The following is a 23,106-nucleotide window of genomic DNA, read 5'->3' as shown; positions in this document are numbered from 1 at the left end:
ACTAGGATTTTCTCCCCTTCTCTTTCCATTCCCTTCCATCTCCTCCTCTCAAATTCTCTATTTTGTCTTTCTTTTTCTATAAAAAATTAATATAAGATGTTGACGTGGTTTAACCGTGACTGTTCAAATAGGAGGGGAGGGAAGGAGAGAGAAAAAAAGAGGGGAGAGATATTATAGAGTAATGTCATATATACCATGGCAATTGATCACTTGTTTATATAATATTAGAGTACGCGAAGTTACTTAGTATTATAGTTTAATAGTATTTCTCTTCACGTGTAAGTGAGATGTCTTAATATTTAAACAAGTACAACAAATTGAAGAAGTCATATTACAAGTGTCGCGACACCTATATAATTAGGCTGCAGAAGTCAATTGAAACTAAGGTCAGTATAAACAATTTTTTCTCTCCAGCTAAGATCAATACCACTTGCTAAAATTTCTCCTTATTAAATTCTCCTTAAAAACAAAAAATGTTGATTGACTCAATTGCACATTACACATATTTTTGTAACTTCAAACAAAATACCTAAGACCAAAGTTTGGACCAACGTTTGTCAATGCAACATTTCCTTATATATTCACATGGAAAATGTAGGGAGATCATCTTTTTAGACCATATTTTGTAAATGGGTGTTTGTTAGTTCACCCGCCCCACCACCCCACCCCTCCCCCCCCTCCCCCACCAGCGGGAACTTGTACAGAGCTCCAAATTCCCCCAGAACTTGTATAGAGCTGCAAATTCCCCCAGAAATTATATATATATATATATATATATATATGCATATAAGCTTAATTGGATTAATAGTCTCCATGGTGATAGGGTAGTCGGAAGATAGACTTTGTGGTAAAAAAAAAAAGGAAAAAAAAAAAAGGATTTAAGTTCCTGTGGTGAAGTTTGTTAGAATTTAGGCTCAAAATTGAAAATTTTGTCAAGTCTCGGTTAATTGTTAACACATGAGCTATCTTCCGACTACACTATCACCACATGGACTAATAATCTAATTAGGCCATGCATAAATAATAATTTTATGTTTTCAATACACCTAGGCAAAATAATGAAAACATGCCATGTGCATTCAGTGGCGTAGTTAGGATTTCATGTGAGGAGGGGTCTTTCACAAATGCAAAAAAAAAATGATGAATAACAGTTGCAAAACTACTAATCAAAACACCATAATAACACATGCATCTATAATATTTTATATTTTCAATAATCATAATTGTCTCTGACGAATTTTTGTGACAACCCGTTCCAAATTTTACGTTTTTATTTTATTTAAAAAGCGTGAATTTACGAAATTGCCCTAGAGGCAAGGACTTTGATTTCTGTTGACCATCGTCTAGAGAGACGTATGACTTATTCTTTTAACATATTCTCGTAATACTCGTGGATGTGAACGCATAGACGAAAGCCGTTTGCGAGTTCGGATTATGACGGTATAGTTACGGACATTCGAAATTGGTTATTCAAGGTTAGCGTTTATTTAAATTAAATTCCCCCCTTGTGGGGAAAAGCCCAATCAGAATTGGAAGAAAGAAAAGAAAAAAAAAAAAAAAGAAAAAAAAAGGGAAGTGGGTTTTCGTCCACCCGCACCCACCGCGGGTGCCCATTTTCCAAGGTCGATTCCGGCCAACTCCGGTGGAGTTTTTCGATGCCACCACCACCATCTTGAAGCTCTCATTCCCCTCTACAAAACCCACCCAAGAACCACCTTGATTAACCATGGGATGTGGAGGTTTGAGGCCACGAAAGTTGACGAAAATCAATGGTGCTCCGGCCACCCTTCTCGATTTTCCGACAAATCGGCAAAGCAATGGCCGATGCCACCACTTGGGCTTTGTAGCCCATCATCCCAGGAGCAAAACCCAACCAACCTTGACCCCGTTGGACCACCGTAGACGACGAATCGACGTCGGGAAGTTTTAGGCACCCGCCGGCTTCGTGGGCAAAATTGACCATCTTCCGTCCACTTTTGAACTTCGTGGCAGGGACCAATCATTCAGGACGCCTCGATGCGTGCGCTAGAGAATCATAGCGTGGACTCCAGGTGAGTGCATCTTTTCCTTTTTATCGTACATATTATTAAGAGTTCTATCGACACTTTTAAATTGATTAGGCATATTACTTTCATACATATTTATTGTGAATACTTGAAGTACTATATGAACTATGAATGACTTGATCTCTGTCTAGGGTACGTAGGCAGTCTAATGAGACGTTAGATGCAGCCATAAAATATTTGAGACAAAAGCCTTGCTTGGGAAATTGAGTAACGCGAAGGAAATTTGTAAAGGCAAGTTTTAGTTTTGCGAATTAATTAGTTAAATTAGAGTTAATTGGGTTGTCATGGATAATTATCCCTGAAAATAAGTAGTTTAGGAGTAGAGCGTTACTGATTGTACACTTCACACCATATTGTTTATAATTGAAAATGCTACGACATGGTTGAGTAGTAGATTGCATCATGATATATCCATATGTATATTACTTGCATATAATTATTAGGAATGCTTTCAAGTGTAAAGGTGAACTCAGGACACTCAGGTAAGTTCAGGTGAGTTTATGGTAATAGTTGAATCGATTGCGTTATAGCATGACTACAGTTATGAGTTAGGCAACTTCGATACTGTCGTACTGGTTGCCATGAGTTGCACATGTTATATTGAGATGCATTGAGAGCTCATAAACCTGCACCCCGGTGTTAGTGCTCCCGCCCGTGGCCAGGGCACAGTCCTTCACGTGATGTTCACCTCCCGCACCTTACGCTCACCTTGGATTCAAGGTAGGTGCACAGTCCTGTCGTACAGACCACTTTAGGTGGTTCCGACTCGTAGGTGACCCGCGATCATTCGCCCAGTCTTCACGTGATCGTAGCACTTGAGCGTATTTATTTACACCCAGTCCTGTCGTACAGACCACTTTAGGTGGTTCCGACTCGTGTGCAGGTATACTTATTGAGCTATTGGCTAGCCAGGATTGATGAGATATGGATAAGTCGTACAGGTCACTATAGGTGACTCCGACTTATATGCTAGCCAGGATTGATGAGATATGGATAAGTCGTATAGGTCATTATAGGTGACTCCGACTTGATGAGATATGGATAAGTCGTATAGGTCATTATAGGTGACTCCGACTTATATGCTAGCCAGGATTGATGAGATATGGATAAGTCGTACAGGTCATTATAGGTGACTCCGACTTATATGCTAGCCGTGATTGATGAGATATGGATAAGATGTACAAGTCATTTTAGATGACTCTGACTGATATATCACTTTGTATTGATTTAGTTCATTTGGCATACTTATTAATGTATGGTGGAGTTGATGGCAAACCGTGGTTTTGGTCATTTCTGAGTATGGTTTGGATATATGTATATATGTTGTACTGTCTTATGGAAAACGATACGGGTTTTACATTTAGGGGCATTACTTTTTGAGAGGTAGTAACTTTGGGAAGCTTGGTTTTATTGCTTACTCACACCTTCTGTTTGGTACCCTCCAAGTTTTAACTGCTGAGTTTGTATCGACAAGAATTTGTGGCGAATCTTAGTATTGATGGATATTTTTGAAGGTATGATTCTTACCCACACTACTGTACCTTACTTATGCTCTGACATCGCGTGTGAAATGAGTTCGCTCCCACTCGTAGCGCACTCTGGTATTTAGACACTTTTAGATTCAAATTCATTCACTTTTTATACACTATCACATTTTATGGCTTCGTCACCTTCCAGGTGTCGGCCAGCACAGCTCGATTCAGGGTCCAAGTGGACTTTCTGGGTCGGGGTGTGTCAATTTTCATATTTTGAAACCATTGCATGATAATCTCGTTATCCATACTATTAAATTTAATAAGAAGAAGAAATCAAAAGGTTCAAACTCTAACAATTAAGTAAGATGTAAGATAGATGAGAAACAATAAAAAAAAAAATTATGGAAAGTAAGATAGATTCTACAAATAGTACTGTTTTTGTTGAATTAATTTGAATTTTATATGAAAATAGATATAAAATTTCAAAAAAATGAGAAGAATAATAGCTTATTAGTCTTGGACTCGTACTCCTGGGTTGATTGTGAAAGACCAAAGAAGTTTTTTGTTTTAATTAAAAGTTAAGGGGTTTAATGTTAATTAAGAGATTTTTTTTTTTTTTTTATCAAAATGTTAAAGGTTATTGATTTTATTTTCAATAAATAAATATTAATTTAGTGTTAGGATGGAATCAAATATGGGAGTTGGAATTTTAAATAGGAGATCGTTTATAGTGTGTTTTGTATTATTGACCAATAGGAGAAGGGTTGTAAAGAAGAATAATGAAAGATGCTTACAGGTGAAGGCTTGCAAAAAAATGTGAGGATGGGCCTGGGCCTATCCTATTCTCTTCTTCCCTCCGCCCCTCTGCGCGTTGTTGCTCACTTCAACTCTATCTGGACGGTTTCAGATTCTGGCTCTCAACATGTGCATCAGTACATGAGATATAAAAACGTTACTACTTTTATACATATTCTAATGCCAACTTGACCCTCCCTCTGCTCATGGCCACCTACCGAAAACCCACTCCACTCATGACTCATTTCCAGCCTTTTAACTCATTATTGCACAAAAACTATCCAGTGCTTCGGAATTTCTTATACTTTAGGTTTCTAAATCTTTAGATTTTAGTATTTTTGGCTTTAATTAAAGATTTATTAAAAAATTTAGAATATTCAATACTCCGGAGTACTCTGTCAAAAATCTTGTTAATGCAATCAGACCAGAAGAAGAAACTCTGTTGTTGTGAAGGGCTCTTAATAGTTCATTTGGCTAAGACAATTCATCTTCGCACACTTTGCATTCGAAGTATCTGTTGAGGGTGTAAATCTTATGTGGGAGAATAAGGAACCATGCATATGCTTCAATTGTTAATTGAAACTTCAACTAACGTCACTCAATATGTTGAGTACATGTTCTAATGTCACTCAATGTGTATTATACACATAGACTTAAGTAATATTACTTATGATGATATTAAGATAGTAAATTTCATATAAAAATATCCATATATATTTTTATAAAAAATTAACATTAAAATACTTTAATATTACCAATTAATTATAAGTGAATCTTTTAACTTTGTTGACCTTATTGGCAAAACATTAACCACTTCTCATAAAGTAGAACCTTGTCATCAACAGCCTTTTTAAGCCAAACACCTTCACCCACCATGTGCATGCCAGTCAGTCCTTCCTTCCTTCCTCCATTCCTAGAAAAAGCTTCTCTCCTCTCTGCCTACACCCTCTCTTCCTCTCTCTCTCTCTCTCTCTCTCTCTCTCTCTCTCTCCCTCTCTCAGCATCCTCATCTCCTCCTCCTACTCAAACATTCTAACTTTTTCTCAACTCCCCATTCCCTAGAACCTTGTTATCATACCCAATAATATGGAATCAAGTTCTTGACACAAACACTTTGTACAAAACCCACCTCCTAAATCTCTCTCTCTCTCTCTCTCTCTCACATCTGAAAGTTTTTTCAAGATGAAGAAGAAAACCCATGCTGGGTTCAAGTTTTTGGCCATTTTGCTTGCTGGGTTTTCATCGTTCTTGCTGTGTGCCAACTCCCAACCGAGTTCAAGCAACGATGCTGCTGTAATGCTGGCTCTGAAGAAAACCCTTAATCCATCTGAATCTCTCGGATGGTCCGACCCGGACCCCTGCACATGGACCCATGTGGGCTGCTCGGACGACAAGAGGGTGACCAGGATCCAACTGGGTCACCTCAATATAGAAGGTACGCTTCCTTCAAGCCTCCAAAACCTCACTCAACTCGAGCGCTTAGAGCTTCAATGGAACAAAATTACAGGTCCTCTTCCGAGCCTTAGTGGGTTAAGTGCATTGCAAGTTCTAATGCTCAGCAACAATTTGTTTACTTCAATTCCTGGTGATTTTTTCTCTGGTATGACTTCCCTTCAATCTGTTGGGATTGATAACAACCCTTTTATGAGTTGGGAAATTCCTGAAACTCTCAAGAGTGCAGCATCAATTCAAAACTTTTCGGCCAATTCGGCCAACATTACCGGAAAAATACCCCATTTTTTCGGTGGAGATGGGTTTCCGAGTCTGGTTAACTTGCACTTGGCCTTCAATGGCCTCCAAGGAGAACTGCCCGCGAGCTTTTCCGGGTTGCAAATTCAGTCTTTGTGGCTTAATGGGCAAGAAAGTGTAGGTAAGCTCGGTGGAAGCATTGCTGTGTTACAGAACATGACTCTGTTGAAAGAGGTTTGGCTGCATTCGAACGCGTTTTCAGGTCCATTACCGGACTTTTCAGGTTTGACCGACTTGCGGAGCTTGAGTTTGAGAGATAATTTGTTTACTGGACCTGTTCCAGTGTCATTGGTGAGCCTTAAGTCACTAGAGGCTGTGAATTTGACAAACAATTTGCTTCAAGGACCAATGCCGGCTTTTGTTCCGGGGGTTGCGGTAGATTTGGTTAAGGGTTCTAATAACTTTTGCCTACCGAGTCCTGGTGAATGTGACCCTCGAGTGAATACGTTGCTTTCAATTGTGAGTTCAGTGGGTTACCCCCAAAGGTTTGCAGAGAATTGGAAGGGGAATAATCCCTGTGCAGATTGGATTGGGGTTACTTGTAATAATGGGAACATTACGGTCCTCAATTTTCAGAAAATGGGTCTTGCTGGAACGATTTCTCCCGAAATCGCGTCTTTGAAGTCCCTGCAAAGAGTAGTTCTTGCTGATAACAATTTAACTGGAACGATTCCAGCGGAGCTTGCCACGCTGCCTGCACTCACGGTATTTGATGTGTCAAACAATAACCTCTATGGGAAAACCCCAGCTTTTAAGGATAAGGTGCTTGTAATGTTTGGTAACCCTGATATAGGGAAGAAAAAGAGTACTTCAGCTGGACCGTCTCAAAATTCCACCAACCCTTCTACAAGTGTAGGTTCTGGAAACAGTTCTAGACCTCATGGAAAGAAATCTTCAACTCTAATAGGAGTCATTGTGTTCTCTGTAATCGGGGGTGTTTTTGTGATTTTATTAATTGTGCTGTTGCTTATCTGTGTATATAGAACAAAACAAAAGCAGTTGAGTAGAGTTCAGAGCCCGAATGAAATGGTAGTTCATCCCCGCCACTCTGGATCGGATAATGAGAGCATGAAGATAACTGTTGCAGGCTCTAGTGTTGGTGTTGGTGCACTGAGTGAAGCTCATACTCTTCCCAGCAGGGAGCCCAATGAAATCCAAATGGTTGAGGCAGGAAACATGGTGATTTCTATTCAAGTGCTCCGGAATGTGACAAACAATTTCAGTCAGGAAAATATATTGGGGCAAGGAGGTTTTGGGACAGTGTATAAAGGGGAACTGCACGACGGAACAAAGATTGCTGTTAAGAGAATGGAGGCTGGCGTAATAGTAGGAAAGGGTCTTTCCGAATTTAAGTCTGAGATTTCTGTTTTGACGAAGGTTCGTCACAGGCATCTCGTAGCTCTTCTGGGGTATTGTTTGGATGGAAATGAACGGCTTCTTGTATATGAGTATATGCCTCAAGGGACGCTCAGCCGGTACATCTTCAACTGGCCAGAAGAAGGACTGAAACCACTGGAATGGACGAGACGGCTCACAATTGCCTTAGATGTAGCAAGGGGTGTTGAGTATCTCCATGGTTTGGCCCATCAGAGTTTTATACATAGGGACTTAAAGCCTTCAAATATTCTTCTTGGAGATGATATGAGAGCTAAGGTCGCAGATTTCGGTCTTGTGCGGCTTGCTCCAGAGGGTAAAGGTTCAATTGAAACAAGGATTGCAGGGACTTTTGGATACCTGGCACCAGAATATGCAGGTAATTCTTGTTTCTGTTTACTTATGCTTAATTTTTTGCTATAAGATTCTTCTAAAACCAGGCCAACTTTCAAATTTATTTACTTCAATAAAAATAGAAAATAAAACATGAGAGTGATATCAGGTCCGTTTGAGTACCCGATAGTGCACGCGAAATAGAAACAACTTACATAATATATTAATATGGCATCACCCAGATGCAACCTTAGTCCTTTGCCTCCATTTCCTGAGATTTTTGTAAACGTTCAGGAAACCAGTTTAAGGAAAAGGGTGGCTACTGGCTCTTAATTTTTGGTTCCAAACTAGAGAACCTTTATTTTAATTTCATATCTCTGCTTTACGTATGATTTTCTTACAATTTATCAGAATTTTATGAATGGTTCAGTAAATATGGACTATGTGCGGATCTAAAAATGTATTAAAAATGTTTATTATTTTATATTTTATCTCTTAATTTCTAGTTGGATGTGTTATTCACCAAAAAATAAATAAACTCTTGTAATCCACACTGCACTTGGATTATGTTAAATCAATCTTTAATAGAGGAGAGATCTCAACGATTCAATTTTCCGTTGTGTTACAAATGTATCCATTATTGTATTCCATTATGATCAAGGTTGGACGCTCTCATGAGTCATGACTGCCATTCTTAAGAAAGCAGATTAGAAATGTGGAGTCATGATTTTCTTGGGAGTTTGTTGGGTGGTTACAGGAAAAAGAAAGGCACCAGCATGATGAGTATTCCCTAAAATTCACCAAATTGCATGTTCAATAATCATCTTAGCGCATCTTCTCGTCTCTGCCAGCTGTGTATTTCGCCTTTTTCGGACATCATTGCTAAGGGTCTCTGAAATCACTTGAGTAACCCGAATATTATTAAGCCATTTTCCTTGCTGTTTGTAATAACAGAATGGTAGAATATTTTGCTTATTGGATTGTTCTCATTGGAAATCTCCATCATATTAGTTGTTCCCAGCTGTTTTTGCCCTTTTGGACCTTAAAGCAGTCGATTCTTTGAACCCACTTTAGTATTTTTGTTTTTCTGTTCTTTCCTTTTTAGGTCAGCTGATCCCACTTACCTAGCTTTACAACAAAGCTGAGTATTGCCTTTCTTCTTGTGGTTCTGCAATTTATAATGTCGTAGATGTTTTGCTTTTCAGTAGTTCGTTTTACTTTTCATTTAAAAGTAAATATAGTAGATTCTGGTTAATGGTTGGTAGTCGGTATTGATACTGATCGTAAACAAAACATTTGTGATACTTCAGTTACTGGCCGTGTGACAACTAAAGTAGATGTGTTCAGTTTTGGAGTGATTTTGATGGAGTTAATCACTGGGAGAAAGGCACTTGACGACAGCCAGCCTGAGGAGAGCATGCACTTAGTAACTTGGTTCCGGAGAATGTTCATAAACAAGGACTCATTCAGCAAGGCGATTGATCCCACAATTGATCTCAACGAGGAAACACTTGCCAGTGTGAGTACTGTAGCCGAGTTAGCAGGTCATTGCTGTGCAAGAGAGCCGTATCAAAGGCCCGACATGGGCCACACTGTGAATGTCTTATCGACTCTGGTGGAGCTTTGGAAACCAACTGATCAAAGTTCTGAAGATATATATGGTATAGACCTTGAAATGTCGTTGCCGCAAGCACTTAAGAAGTGGCAGGCTTTTGAAGGTAGAAGCAATTTGGAATCCTCTTCTTCATCGCTTCCTCCCAGCTTGGATAACACTCAGACGAGCATCCCTACACGCCCTTATGGATTTGCTGAGTCTTTCACATCTGCAGATGGGAGATAATGATTAACTGTAAATTATTGTAACGATTGGTTTGGTATGTTTATTCTGGTTGATTCTTACCTTGCAGGTTTCTGTGTACAATTTGTTCAAACTTTCATGCTTTATCCTTCCCCCCTCGCTCTGATGTTATCGGATGTTATCAGTTGTTTTAGAGGTTTTGTGAATGAAATGGGAAGAGGTTCTTCACTCTCAAGAATGAATGTCTCATTTCTTTTTATTCTGAGTGATAATTTAATAGAATGAGGATCCTCTTTATGAGCATCCAAGAGATCCTTTAATCGTGTCAGTTCATTATATATCATGCGATCAGAAATCATTTAAAATTAAACACAAGTAGTACCTGATGAAAATTAACCGCATGATTTACAATGAACGAACACTGATGAAAATTAACCGCATGATTTACAATGAACGAACACGATTAAAGGATCTCATGGAACCTCACAAAGAGGATCCGGAGAGGATGCCCATTCATTTTAATATACTCTTTATTACAATTTACTCGTGAAAATGATTCAAACTCGCGTGCGTATAAGGAGCAACTGTTTTAGTCAATTTGGCTACGCTAATTAGATCCAAAAACAATACACATATCACAGAATGAATGTTTGTTCCAGGTTTTGACCTGATATATAATTGAGTAATTGGTATTTTGCTTTACAAATCTCTATTTGTACAAAACGAATTTCGAACACAATATAATATAAAGAACAAAAAATGTAATTTCTTTTCTCTCTAACTCAAAGATGGCCTCTTGAGGTACTTGAAATTCATGGATGAATCCACACAGTCCAATTTACTCATGTGCAGATTGAACAATTTCAGCAGATCAGTAACCTTGTCCTTCATTCCATCACAAACCCCGACCTGCAAGAGCACCAAGAGCTTCTGAAACGCGCCCACTTGAAGCGCCTCAATCAAAAAGCTTTCCTGGGTTTCAATGGTGCACAGCTTCCAGATTATAGACACCGAAAACTCCGTCCCCAACTCCGAAATCCTCAAAATCTTCTTCACCAAAAGAGGCATTGTGAGAGCATTCTCGAGGGCCTTTTCTCTCCCTCGTTTGCAATCACAGAGACCATCCAAAACCCCCAAAGCTGTCTCTGAAACGCTTTTCTCTGCGTCAACAAGAGTTTCTAGTAGCAAAGAAACCAAACCCAATTCCACAAATCTTGATCTGTATTTATCACTGGTTCCTGCGGATGGCAGTGATGAAATCATGAAAAGAACACAAGCCAGAGCAGCCTTAGTCACTTGAGGACAAATAGGCTCTCCAATGATCCCAAAAATCGCTTCAACGCCTCCTTCAATCTTCCCGAAAGCATCCACATATTTTTTATCCAAAGAAAACAACTTTCTAAGTACCAAAACCGTGTTTTGCCGTGCTGTTAGATCTTTGCCCTCTAGAAACGACATGAAAGATCGCAAACACACTGAAGATCCAAGCTTCGATTGGTCTTCTTCACCCAATGGAAACATCCAAGGTAGCACAGTTAAAATTTCCACCAATATCTCAACATATTCGTCCGCTGAACTGCTGGCAAAGGACTCGAACACGGCTGATAAGCAGCCACCAATTCCGTTCTCCGCCATGCACTTCTTGTTCCTCTCGCTTTCCTTGCCCCACGCTTTAATCTTCCCCACCAGTTCTCGACACTTCTTCTCATCCAAACGCCGCGCTGCTCCCATGACTCTCTCGCGAATCCTCGAAACCTCGTAGGGAATCACAGGGATCCGCGGCGTTGGAATCCGCTCGATGCCATAAGACCTATTCTCCACGCACCAATCTTGGATCATCCGACGTAGTGCATGGTTCGGAATCTGGTCAAAACTCATGAGTTCCTGATTAGTCACCGGACACGTACTGTTGCCAGTCTCGATCCACTTCTCGATGCTCGACCTGTCGTACGTCATTCCTGTCGGAAGTGTCACCGGATCTTTCATCAAGTCGAGGGAAATCGGGCACCGGAAATGCGTCGGAATCGCGATCTCCTCCACGTCCATGTCCAAATTACAAAATTGCTTCTTGTTTTCGGTCTTACGGCCGGCCTTCCTTCTTCTCCAAGAAATGATCATTGTTTGTTGCTTCGAATTAATGGAAAAATCACAAATGTATGAGAATTTGCTTTGAGTATTTGTGTTGTTTTGGTTGTGAGGAATGTGGGAATTTGATGAGCTTATATATTTGTATACGCATACGCGGGGTCAAAACTCAAAGGCGGAGCGGGACTATTATTGTAATGTTGCGAATTTGAATGTTGAACGTTGAATCGAATGATTAAAAATTGTATAAAGGAGACAGGTGGGGGGTGTGGATTGGGTGGTAGGAATGGGGTGTGGGTCCAGTCGCCATTTGTATAGTTTGTAATTTTTGTTTTTTTGACCGAAGTATAGTTTGTATTTAAGTCGGCAGAAGATTGCCCAGCTGTTTTGAGCTCTGCTGGTGCTGGGGTTTTGGTCAAATGTCCATTAGTCGGTGCTTGGACTCGGACCCAAACTCTACAGCTGGTCACTGCGCGTTCAGTGTTTTTCTCATTGATCCACTTAATTTTTAAAATTTTTTTTAGTTGTTCGTAAACACGCAAATGAGAAATCGTACTTATTTTTTTCAATTTTTTTGCCGTTTATAAACACATGAATGGAAATTATATCTTGTAACAACTCTTTCCTAATTTTATGATTTTATTGATTTGAAAAAGGTGAATTGGCGAATATGCCCGTAGAGACGAGTATGTTGACTTTCGTTGACCAACATATAGTGAGATGTACGAAGCATTCTTTTAGCGTATCCTTGTACTACTCGTCGCTATGAACGTATAGGCGTAAGCGGAATCAAATTTGGAGTTACGTTGGAGATTCTACAGACTTACAAAGTTCAAGGGCATTTTAGCAAATTCATAATTTCAAATATTTTCTATTATATATCATATTTTTATTTTTTTTACTTTTAAAATTTTATTTAGTGGGACCTGTACCCCACTTCCTTCCCTTACTTCCACGTGGTAGTTCCTCCCTTACATTTTTGGGACTCCCTTAAACCTTCCCTGTCTATCTCACTTGATCTCTCCTCTCAAACTTTCTTGCCCTCTGTGTAAACAAGAGCAATGAGCACCACCAACACTCGCTGTATTCTCGGGCGAACTCCATAAGAACTACTAAACCACACCAGACCATCCATATTTGTCCATCTCTGTCTCTTGTCCTACATCTCTCTCCCTCAACCTCTTTGTTGTGCCTCTCTTATCTCTGCAAACATGGTACATGCCTAGATAACCACGGCCATTTTCCATGGAGGATGACGACCGAACCACCACTTCCACGTTATCCTCTCACTTGAAACCTAGCCTAGGCCCTAGGTTTAGCCCTATAAATTCGAACAACATAACTCTCAGATCATGGAGCTCCATCACAGTGGAGATTTCCCGACGTGGATCTTATCGTTTTCAGTGAAGGTGAGTGCTAAAAGTGCTTTGAATGATCTCCTCTCATCATTTGAATTGACTTTTATAGTTGATGAGTGAGTTTCGGACTAGTTTTATACAAGGTTCTAAAAAACGCTAGGCGCTAGTTGGGCGGTGAGCTGGCGCCTAGGCGGATTTCGGTAAATTTATTGTATATCTTATAAATAAATGCATATTGACACTTACAAAAAATTAAGGGTAAATTACACTTTCATACCTCAGGTTTGGGGTCTATTTTAATTCCTGACAACATCATTAAAACATTTTACTTTCATACCTTAAGTACTATTTTATTTCAAAATAATATCTCCGTTACATTTTCCATCTATTGATCTGTTAAATGCTGATGCGGCTACCAAATGTCTACCACGTGGCAAACAATTTTTTTTTTTTTTTTTTTTTTTAAAACCTGAATTTTCTCAAAAAAAAAAAAAAAAAAAAAAATGAAATAGACCCCATCCCATCTCCTCGTAACCACCCCCTATAAACCCATAACCCTTTCTCCCCACCCACACCCGCCCAATTCGTCTTCCCCCTTCCTGAGCTAGAACCCTGACCCTCCTTCTGCCTATACCCCCCATGACGCGACCTACCTCGACGTCTCCCCCCCCCCCCCCCGCCCGCTACCTCACCCTGCTTCACCCTCCACCCCCACTGCGACTTCACCCTTCTTCCCCCCTTCCCCCCTTCAGAGACCTCACCTTGCTTCCCCCCTCTGGCGACCTAACTCCCTGCGTCCGACCTCGCCCAGAACCCGACCCTCACCCTCCTCTCATCTGCAACACCCATCCTCTTCTCCTTCCTCCATCTGTGCCCTGCTTGTCACATCCCCGCCTAGGCGGGACCACTTCCAGGGCCTGACTCCACTACCGTAGCACGATATTGTCCGCTTTGGGCTTACTATTCCCTCACGGTTTTGTTTTTGGGAACTCACAAGCAACTTCCCAGTGGGTCACCCATCATGGGATTGCTCTAGCCCCCTTCTCGCTTAACTTCGGAGTTCCTACGAAACCCGAAGCCAGTGAGCTCCCAAAAGGCCTCGTGCAAGGTAAAGATGGGAATATACATTTAAGGATCACATCCCTGGGCGTTGTGGGATGTCACAATCCACCCCCCTTAGGGGCCCGACGTCCTCGTCGGCACACCACGGCCAGGGTTAGGCTCTGATACCAAATTGTCACATCCCGGCCCAGGGCGGATCATTTCCCGGCCCGAGTCCACTACTGTAACACGATATTGTCCGCTTTGGGCTTACTATTCCCTCACGGTTTTGTTTTTGGGAACTCACGAGCAACTTCCCAGTGGGTCACCCATTATGGGATTGCTCTAGCCCCTTTCTCGCTTAACTTCGAAGTTCCTACGGAACTCGAAGCTAGTGAGCTCCCAAAAGGCCTCGTGCAAGGTAAAGATGGGAATATACATTTAAGAATCACTCCCCTGGGCGTTGTAGAATGTCACACTGCTCGTCCGCAAGTTGATCGGCTCCGACAATGAGGTATGCATTTAATTTTATCCTTCAAATTTTGAATTTTTTTGGTGCTTAGTTGGTGGTGGTCTGGATGGAGTTAGGTTTGCTAAGGGTGAGTAGGGTTGCAAATGAGAGAAGGAAGGGTAGGGGTGAAGAAGAGAAAGGGCTTGGGGAAGGTGGGGGTTTGCTGGGTTTCTTGATAGGAGGGGAGGTGAAGAGAGTGGAGGAGAGGGAGGTGGGTCGAGGGGGGGGGAGGGGGGAAGAGGGTGGGGGTGAGAGGGTTTAAGGTTTCTGGGTTTGTTTGCCACGTGGTGTGTTACGTTGGCAGCCACGTCAGCACTTAACAAATCAATGGATGAAAAATGTAACAGGTGTATTATTTTGAAATAAAATAGTACTTAAGGGATGAAATTGAAATGTTTTGAAGATGTTGTAAGGAATTGAAATAGAGACCCCAAACCTAAGGTATGAAAGTGTAATTTACCCAAAAATTAAACTTGTATGAAATTCGTGGATAAGATAATAAAATAATAATAAAATGCAAAAAGAGTATCCAACAAGTCCAAAATTTAAAAACACATTAAGCATTTATGTCATAGAACCATAGTGAGGAGTATTGTAGGATGATACATGTACAATAAGTTCACAATTTAAAACCACATAAAATGCAAAATAGGAGGAAAATAAGGAAATATAATAATGTAGATAGATTTTTTTTTTTTTTTTTAATTTCAAAAAAAAAAAAAAAAAAAAAAAAAAAAAAAAAAAACCACCCTCCTAGTTGCTTGGCACCGCCTAGAGCCCAAGCGATTTTTCTAACCGATTTGTAAGAAAACATCTTAGGTCACCATCGCCCAGCGCCTAGACCCTTTTTTAGAACATCCGTTTTATGACAGAAACAGCGAGGGGAAATTTTCTCCCCAAATTATGATGAGAACTATGGCCATCAAGCCACATTCAAGCTATTTTTTTAATCAACGCCGACCCTGCCTTAGCCTTAAATTGGTATAGTTCTGTTCATCACATTCCTAACTTTTATTTGGTTCTTGAATAAATCATTTTGGCTAATAAATGAGCTCAAACGGAACTCTGAAAGTTGGATGAAAACCTACAAATATGCAGACCTTCGTAAGCAAGGTGAGTACTAACGTACTCGCAGGCACGTGGGCGCGCGTGGGGAAGCCACAACGAGTGGCTTGTGGTGGCCAGTGCAACCACCTTGTGGTGGTGCGTAGAGGAACCCAAAGTCTCTCCTTATGTTTCTCGACGTGCCGAATCCGAATCTGCCCTTCGTTTTTTGAAATTCGATCAATTTAAAATAGTTCCTTTATTAGCCATACTTTGTAAGAATACGTGAATTTAAGTTAGTACGTTATATATATTTACGTAAATGGTTTTTTGCTTTTTTTTTTTTGTTTTTGTTTTTGTAGAGACGGATTAGGCGAGATTAGCTCTTCGTCAACAGTTGCGTGCGAGGCACCAACCCTCTCGTAAAGGAGAAAGGATCGTTGCACCTAGAAAACCCCCATCTATCCCCCCCCTCTACAAGATGTTATTAATAATAAGAAGAAAAAAGGAAAAGTAAAACAAACGGGGGGACTAGGCCAATACCCACTAAAAACAATTAACGAAAATGATATGGACTAGTTTAAGATTGCTTAGCTTCAGTCACCTGAAGTTGATTTCTCATAATTCAGCTGCTCATATTTCATTCCCAAAATCCTCTTCGATAGCAACAATTTGCTCCTCATGAGCTCGAACGGAAGAATGGAAGCCCGACACAGTCTCTTCTATAAGACGCATCAGCAAAATTGGTACCAGGTCCCACCACGTAAAGCTATTATTCATTGCACCAAAATTAGCAAAAGCATCAACCAAACAATTCCCTTCCCTGAAAATATGTGAAAAACGCAAATGTAAGCGAGCAATATGCCATAAATAATTTGCCCAAGAAACTTTAAGAAACCATGGAAAATCCATGGAGTGAGCTGATAATAGGTTGATGATATGCATAGAATATGTCTTTAACCAAATGTTATGCCATTCTTTATCCCATGCAATCTGAATTGCCTCGATGACAGCCACAATCTCTGCAACAATTGCACTTGGATAAGAAGACGAGGAGGCAAACGCTCCTAAAAAAAGACCACTGGAGTCACGAAAAGCACCACCACTACGCACATGACCATCCACCCAACAGGAGGCGAATGCCAAAACACAGGCACAAAACTAAGAGCATCCAAAAAAAGGGATGAAATTTTTAACATGGAGAATATGGGAATAGATACACAACCAGTGAAAGAAGAAAAACAAATAGAAGTTGATCCCCTCCAATGTCGTAAAGGACAATGTTGGGACTCGACAATACTAAAACTTTTGTTCTCAAACTTGGTCTTGTTCCTTTCGTGCCAAAGCCAACAAAAGAAACTGTAAATAACCAAGAACCAAAGTTTCCGAACATATGTGGGGAAAGATGAGACCAAAGAACCATAAAACAATATCTTTAATGCATTGCCAAGGATCATAAGGCTTGCCAAAAAGAATGAAAATCCATTTCCATAAAGCAATTGTTTGAGGACAATGCAGAAGAAGATGATCATAAGATTCCCTAGCAATAATCTTCGATGCCCGCAATAATCTTATACGTAAATGGTTTCATTTCTAGGTGAAATGCATCGCAATAATCTTCGATGCCCGCAAGGCGGGTTTGACTCGACAACATGATTTGTGAGTGGATCTTTGCTTTTAAATGTTAAATATTTATTTAGTTTCCATTTATATATTTAATAAAGAATTTTTCTACGTTATGCCTAGATTAAATTAACGTTTATAATAATTAGCGAAATAACGGAAATTACGAAATTATGAAATAATCTTACTGGATGCCTTAATTAGATTTATGGCTATGAATAGTATTATGTTGCCTAGAATTAACAAATTATTGTGGCATGACCATACTTACGTCTTCTGCTCATCGTGTGCTACATAGGTGTTTGTACTCACCGAGGCTAGAGCCAAGCTTCACATGTATGTTCATTTCGCACCGCATGCTCATTTTGGATCCATTGTAGGTACCTGTCCTATCCTAGATTGCTATAGGCAGTTAGGACTCGTATATGATGCGCATAGCACCAGTCTTCACGTGATTGTAGTACTAGAGTGTAAATCATTATTACACCTAGTCCTTTTCATGTGAGAATATCCATGCGTGAACTCGTGTGTCAGCATATGTCGATGAACACTCGATATGATATGTTTATTTATGCGAGATATTGTGATTACTGGAAGTTATGAATTTATTTACGAATTATTGTGATGTATTGCATTTTTTAGGTATTGCTGGCTACGGTAAGTATTTTCATACTATACGTAGTATGTTAAAATTGAAAACTATACTTGTTTTACGGCGAGGGTTTATACATTTTCAAAAAGGTTTTTACAAAGCTTTATTTTTAGACCCACCCACCCTTATTTTCCCCCCTCCAAGTTTTAGTAGCAGAGCTTCTATATCGACAAGGATTCTTGGCAAATGTTGGAATTGGAGATTACCTTCGATTGTATAATTCTCATTCTACTTTTACTGTACTTTACTTATGGTCTAACATCACGTGTGAATTGGGGTCAATCCTGCTCACATGCGCACTCTTCCATTTAGGCACTTTAGGTTTAAATTTATTCACATTTTCCCCCTCACTACACTTTCTGGCTTTGTCACCCTACATGTGTCGTCAGCACAGCTCGATTTGAAGTCCAGGTGGACATTCTAAGTCAGGACGTGTCATATCTATTTTTTACGAGTTACAAATTTATTCCTTAAACTTCGAGATTGATTGTGCCGCCTACGATATGGGGGGTATTCGACCTAAGTGATTATATTGGAATTAATACCGGGGAATGGTTAGTAGATATATGGAGTAACATACACAAGTGAAAGGTTTGTATCCGAATTTGAAGTTTAGAAGATTAACTAAAGATAAATTCATTTCAGTAATACAACTTTACATCGGATCTTAAATTATTTGGACATATATGCAACATATTTATGTTATTAAAATTAAAGCTTTTGGGGTGGGTGGGAGCTTTGTAGATATTATTAGCAGTGTTCTAAAAAACACTTAAGGCAGCTGTCTAGGTGTTCAGCAGTGGAAGCCCGTTGCGATTTGGGGAAAATTGTTTAAAAAATTGGTGGGGACTTGGGCGGCCGCCTAGGCACTCGCTAGGCGATTTGAAATTCTTGCCATCACACAAGGTGCTATACAACTCTCACCACCACCGAAGGCTCTGCAAGACTGCAACTCTCTCGCCTCGAACTCTCGTAGCATCTGCAACTCCAAGTTTCCAACACCTGTATCGCATCTCGCACCTCGCATTTGGCATCTGCACCTGCATCGGAAACTATGGCTGCTTGCTAGAGTTTTCTGGAAAAGAGAGGGAGCAAGAGAGAGGAGAGAGTGTGGTTTTGGGTTTTTGCGTCATGGGCTCACGGGAATAGTGAAAATTTATGTAGGAAGAGGAATTTTTGCTTGACTTTGCCATGTGTGTGATTTTTTATGACTAAAATAAATATATTTTTAATGAGGGAAACCTGGTCCAATTGTTTTTCCAATTAAAAACAAAGTCCAACCATGATTAATATATATGGGGTAAGTAAATGTTACAAAATTAACAAAATAAAAAAGTCCTCAAATTATACACATATACTCATATTTTATAATATATATTATAAATTTATGTAAATCCGTCTAGGCCGCCTAGCCGTCTAAGCACTAGGCCCCAGCTTGCAGCCCAACTAGCACCTAGCGCCCAGCATTTTTTAGAACCTTGATTATTAGTGCATCCCTCGTAGTTTAAGCTTTTGGAGCTAATGGTTTTAATAGAATCGTCGCAAGTTGTTAAGATTAAAACATATAAGATTGTTAGGGTGGTCATACTTTGTTTTCAACAAAATTTTATAAATCAAGCTAGTGATGTATGTTGTTTTCATTTGTTATCTAATATTTATTGCTTAAACATAGGCCGAGTCCATCTTCATGTTCTTTTACACTGCAAGTGGCATGCTAAAATCAATGAAAAAATTATGCTTCATTTGATAATCATTTCAATTTTCAATTTCCAATTTCTTGAATAGTAGCTGTTTTTAATTTTTATTTTTCATTCCTAAAACAAGCTAATTTTTTAGTACTCAAAAAAAAAAAAAAAAAAAATTAGTTTTAACTTGGTTCTTATTTATTTTTAACTAATAGCTGAAAACACTAACGAAACAGATTTGAAGACTTTATCAACATGGAAGTGAAGATGAAAATGAAAGAATTGGCTCTTTCCAATTTTAATATTATTAGGATAGTTTGTGCTATTCACAAACTCGCTATTATCTCTCACATACCTTTATTAATTTTTCGTCATTGATTGCTGTCAATCTATTACGGTCGAAAATTAAGAGGAGTGAACGAGTGTGTGGATAACACTACCCTATTATTATGGCTTTCTGTTGAGAGTATGAATCCACATCAAGGAAAGGAGAGATCTGTATGCACTTAAAAATAGTTGCATTACTTTCCATGTTGTTATTTGGTATTACGATGAAACTTCAACTTTCTTCATGTTATCAGAACATGTTGTCTCGTGTGTAAAACTCAACAATTAAACGTGTTTAACGTCACTTGAATTGTGTTATCCACACGATAAGCTTAAAAATTCGCAACACATAAAGATGCGTGTGTTGAGAATATAAAAAGAAAGGACTTTGCTATTTCATTGTTTTATCTCTGCTATGATTCATCATTTCATATCTTCTCTGGGGTGCAAAACAATAGAGTTCCATTACACAAACTCAAGGTCACGTGAGCATGTAATATGTCAAAAACCCATCGTTGGATTCCTCCACTTTTCATGGCTTTACAATACTTTACTTATCGGAAAATAAAATATTGAACATGCTGGTCATGTATTACCTACTACCTAGCTAGTTATAGGTATGTCGCTATCCTAGTCGAGCACTCGAGGATACAGATAACTCAAGAGTTTAGTTCTCTACACTTTTTTTGTTCTTTTGCAGTATCCATGCATAGTCCCACGTTGTCACACATGTTCTTCTTTCTTTCTTTTGAGAATTATTGTTGTTATTTCGTGAAACAAAGAAAGTGCTATTTAAATAAGAAAAACTAATAAAACGAGTTTGAAAATTTTGAATTTTAATGATAAGAATAAAATAAAAGGTAAAGTGAATAGTATTAAGTTTGACTTTTTAGTGTAAAAATGTGATTTTTCGTTAAAGTGAACAATACCGTAATCTTTTCATTAAAACTTCCATTTAAATATCTATTGTTAACTGTCACATGTCTTTTTAATGTCCATCCATTAAGGGTTTGTTTGAAAACGTTTTTAAAATGATTAAAAATGCTTTATAAAAAAATATTTTTGTGACATCCCACAGTACCCAGGGAAGTGATCCTTATATGTATATTCTCATCCCTACCTAGCACGAGACCTTTTGGGAGCTCACTGGCTTCGGGTTCCGTAGGAACTCTGAAGTTAGGCGAGAAGAGGGCTAGAGCAATCCTAGGATGGGTGACCCACTGGGAAGTTGCTCGTGGGTTCCCAAAAACAAAACCGTGAGGGAATGGTAAGCCCAAAGCGGACAATATCGTGCTACGGTGGTGGAGCGGGCCCGGGAAGTGATCCGCCCCGGACCGGGGTGTGTCAGTTTGGTATCAGAGCCTAACCCTGGTCGCGTGTGTGCCGATGAGGACGTCGGGCCCCTAAGAAGGGTGGATTGTGACATCCCACATTGCCTAGGGGAGTGATCCTTATATGTATATTCTCATCCCTACCTAGCACGAGGCCTTTTGGGAGCTCACTGGCTTCGGGTTCCGTAGGAACTCTGAAGTTAAGCGAGAAGAGGGCTAGAGCAATCCCAGGATGGGTGACCCACTGGGAAGTTGCTCGTGAGTTCCCAAAAACAAAACTGTGAGGGAATGGTAAGTCCAAAGCGGACAATATCGTGCTACGGTGGTGGAGCGGGCCGGGGAAGTGATCCGCCCCGGGCCGGGGTGTGTCAATTTTAGATTCTAAAAACATTTTTAGTACTTTCTGAAAGAAGCATTTCCTTTTAGTACTTTCTGGAAGAAGCATCAGGAAATACTAAAAATATTTTTCCAAAGTTCACTTGTGTTTTACTAAGAATTGGTTACAAAATATTTTTATCAAAAATACTTTCAGTCATTTTTAAAGAACTTTCAAACAAGCCTGAAATAATTGATTGCAATACAACCGCTGGACAAATGGGTAACCACAACCCAGCCTCAACCTTCTTTTCTTCTATTAATGTGAAAACAATCACCAATAGAACCATTTCTCTCTAACAAAAGTAAATTTAGAATTTTCTAATACTGATTCATAATTCGTTCATAAAATATATAATTTTATCTAATGTTACCAAATATATATATATATATATATATAATTGTATCTAAATATTTGTAATAAATAATAAAAAAGAAACTAATAATTGATCAACATCATTGTATTAACGAATGTAGCTTTCTAGTTACCCTGTAATTTGACTGAGATTTGAAACAATGGTGGAGTGTTGTATTCTAGTGAAACGATGGCTAATAGCCAAGGAGATGTTGCACATCTAACATATCATGAATAAAACAATAATAAAAGAAATTATTTGATGCATAATTGATTAATCAATATGAGGTAATGGCAATACCTAAATTGAATTCTCTTGAAATTTTAGTGTGTGAAGTTGTTGGAAATTTTTTATATTACAAATATTGACATATTTAGTTTTATGTGATCACTGCATACGTCCACGCCCTAGCAAAGAAAGAGTAGCTTTCACGTGAAAAAATACACACTTTTAATTACTTGAGTTCCGAGTTATTCAGGAAATATGGTTTGATGTTAGGCCGGACGTGCACAGTGAATGTGATGAATGAAAGGAGACCGGACCCATGCATGATGGAGTAATCTCAAATCAAACACTTGAAAAGTGGGAGTGAAAGATAGAGAAACTCAGCGTGGGACTAGCTTTGTTTGCAATTGGCTTGGCTCTTGGCGATGCTTCTCTCTCTCTGTCTCTGGATGTAATTGTTGTACTACATGGTTGTAGAGGTAGTTGTCTGTGTAAGCAGGGGCCCAAAAATCAACAAAGCCGTTGTTCCTATTAAAATAGAATGGTTGAGAGATGAGAAGAAATTACATAAAATGAGTTTATTATTATATGAAATTTCGATTTAATACTATATAACTATGTGTAATTTTACTACAAAATAATAATACATTATTACATAGAAATATTATACAATGATCTCGTTCTACGTAAATTATTTTCTCGAGAAGGACTAAAGATAAATGGTACTAGTAGCAGCTACTAGCAGTAGTAGTATGTCATAATATTCTTCCCTTTTCTTTCTAAATTTTTTCCCAACAACAATTAACCTTTTTCCTCTGAGTACTCTCTCTGACTTCCCATCACTGTCCCCCAAAGCCCCACCACCACCACTCTTCTATTCCTAGCTTTTGCTTTCCCATAATT

At 39.2% G+C, this 23,106-nt stretch overlaps 1 protein-coding gene and 1 pseudogene across 2 annotated transcripts; one reads left to right on the top strand and one right to left on the bottom strand.

Annotated features, from left to right (window-relative positions):
• Positions 1–5,173: 5,173 nt before the first annotated feature.
• Positions 5,174–9,825, top strand: LOC137739605 (receptor protein kinase TMK1). The gene is made up of 2 exons (XM_068479231.2): positions 5,174–7,838; positions 9,103–9,825. Exons 1-2 carry the CDS (start codon positions 5,519–5,521, stop codon positions 9,630–9,632), a joined length of 2,850 nt encoding a protein of 949 aa, XP_068335332.2. The 5' UTR covers positions 5,174–5,518; the 3' UTR covers positions 9,633–9,825.
• A 398-nt stretch (positions 9,826–10,223) lies between these two features.
• On the bottom strand, positions 10,224–11,799 carry LOC137741034 (U-box domain-containing protein 21 pseudogene; annotated as a pseudogene). The gene has a single exon (XR_015966509.1). The product of XR_015966509.1 is annotated as a U-box domain-containing protein 21 pseudogene (transcript).
• Positions 11,800–23,106: the final 11,307 nt, after the last annotated feature.

Source organism: Pyrus communis, chromosome 9 (genome assembly GCF_041283825.1).
Source record: "Pyrus communis isolate YQ-2024b chromosome 9, ASM4128382v1, whole genome shotgun sequence".
Lineage (NCBI taxonomy): Eukaryota > Viridiplantae > Streptophyta > Magnoliopsida > Rosales > Rosaceae > Pyrus > Pyrus communis.
Note: the sequence above shows the minus strand (reverse complement) of the source record. Positions and strands in the feature narration are given on the sequence as shown.

What these genes read in the sequence shown, in the direction of transcription:
- LOC137739605 (XM_068479231.2), top strand. Translation starts at nt 5,519, where the DNA reads ATGAAGAAGAAAACCCATGCTGGGTTCAAGTTTTTGGCCATTTTGCTT. An exon ending in CCTGGCACCAGAATATGCAG is followed by an intron (nt 7,839 to 9,102) that starts GTAATTCTTGTT and finishes GTGATACTTCAG; the next exon opens with TTACTGGCCGTGTGACAACT.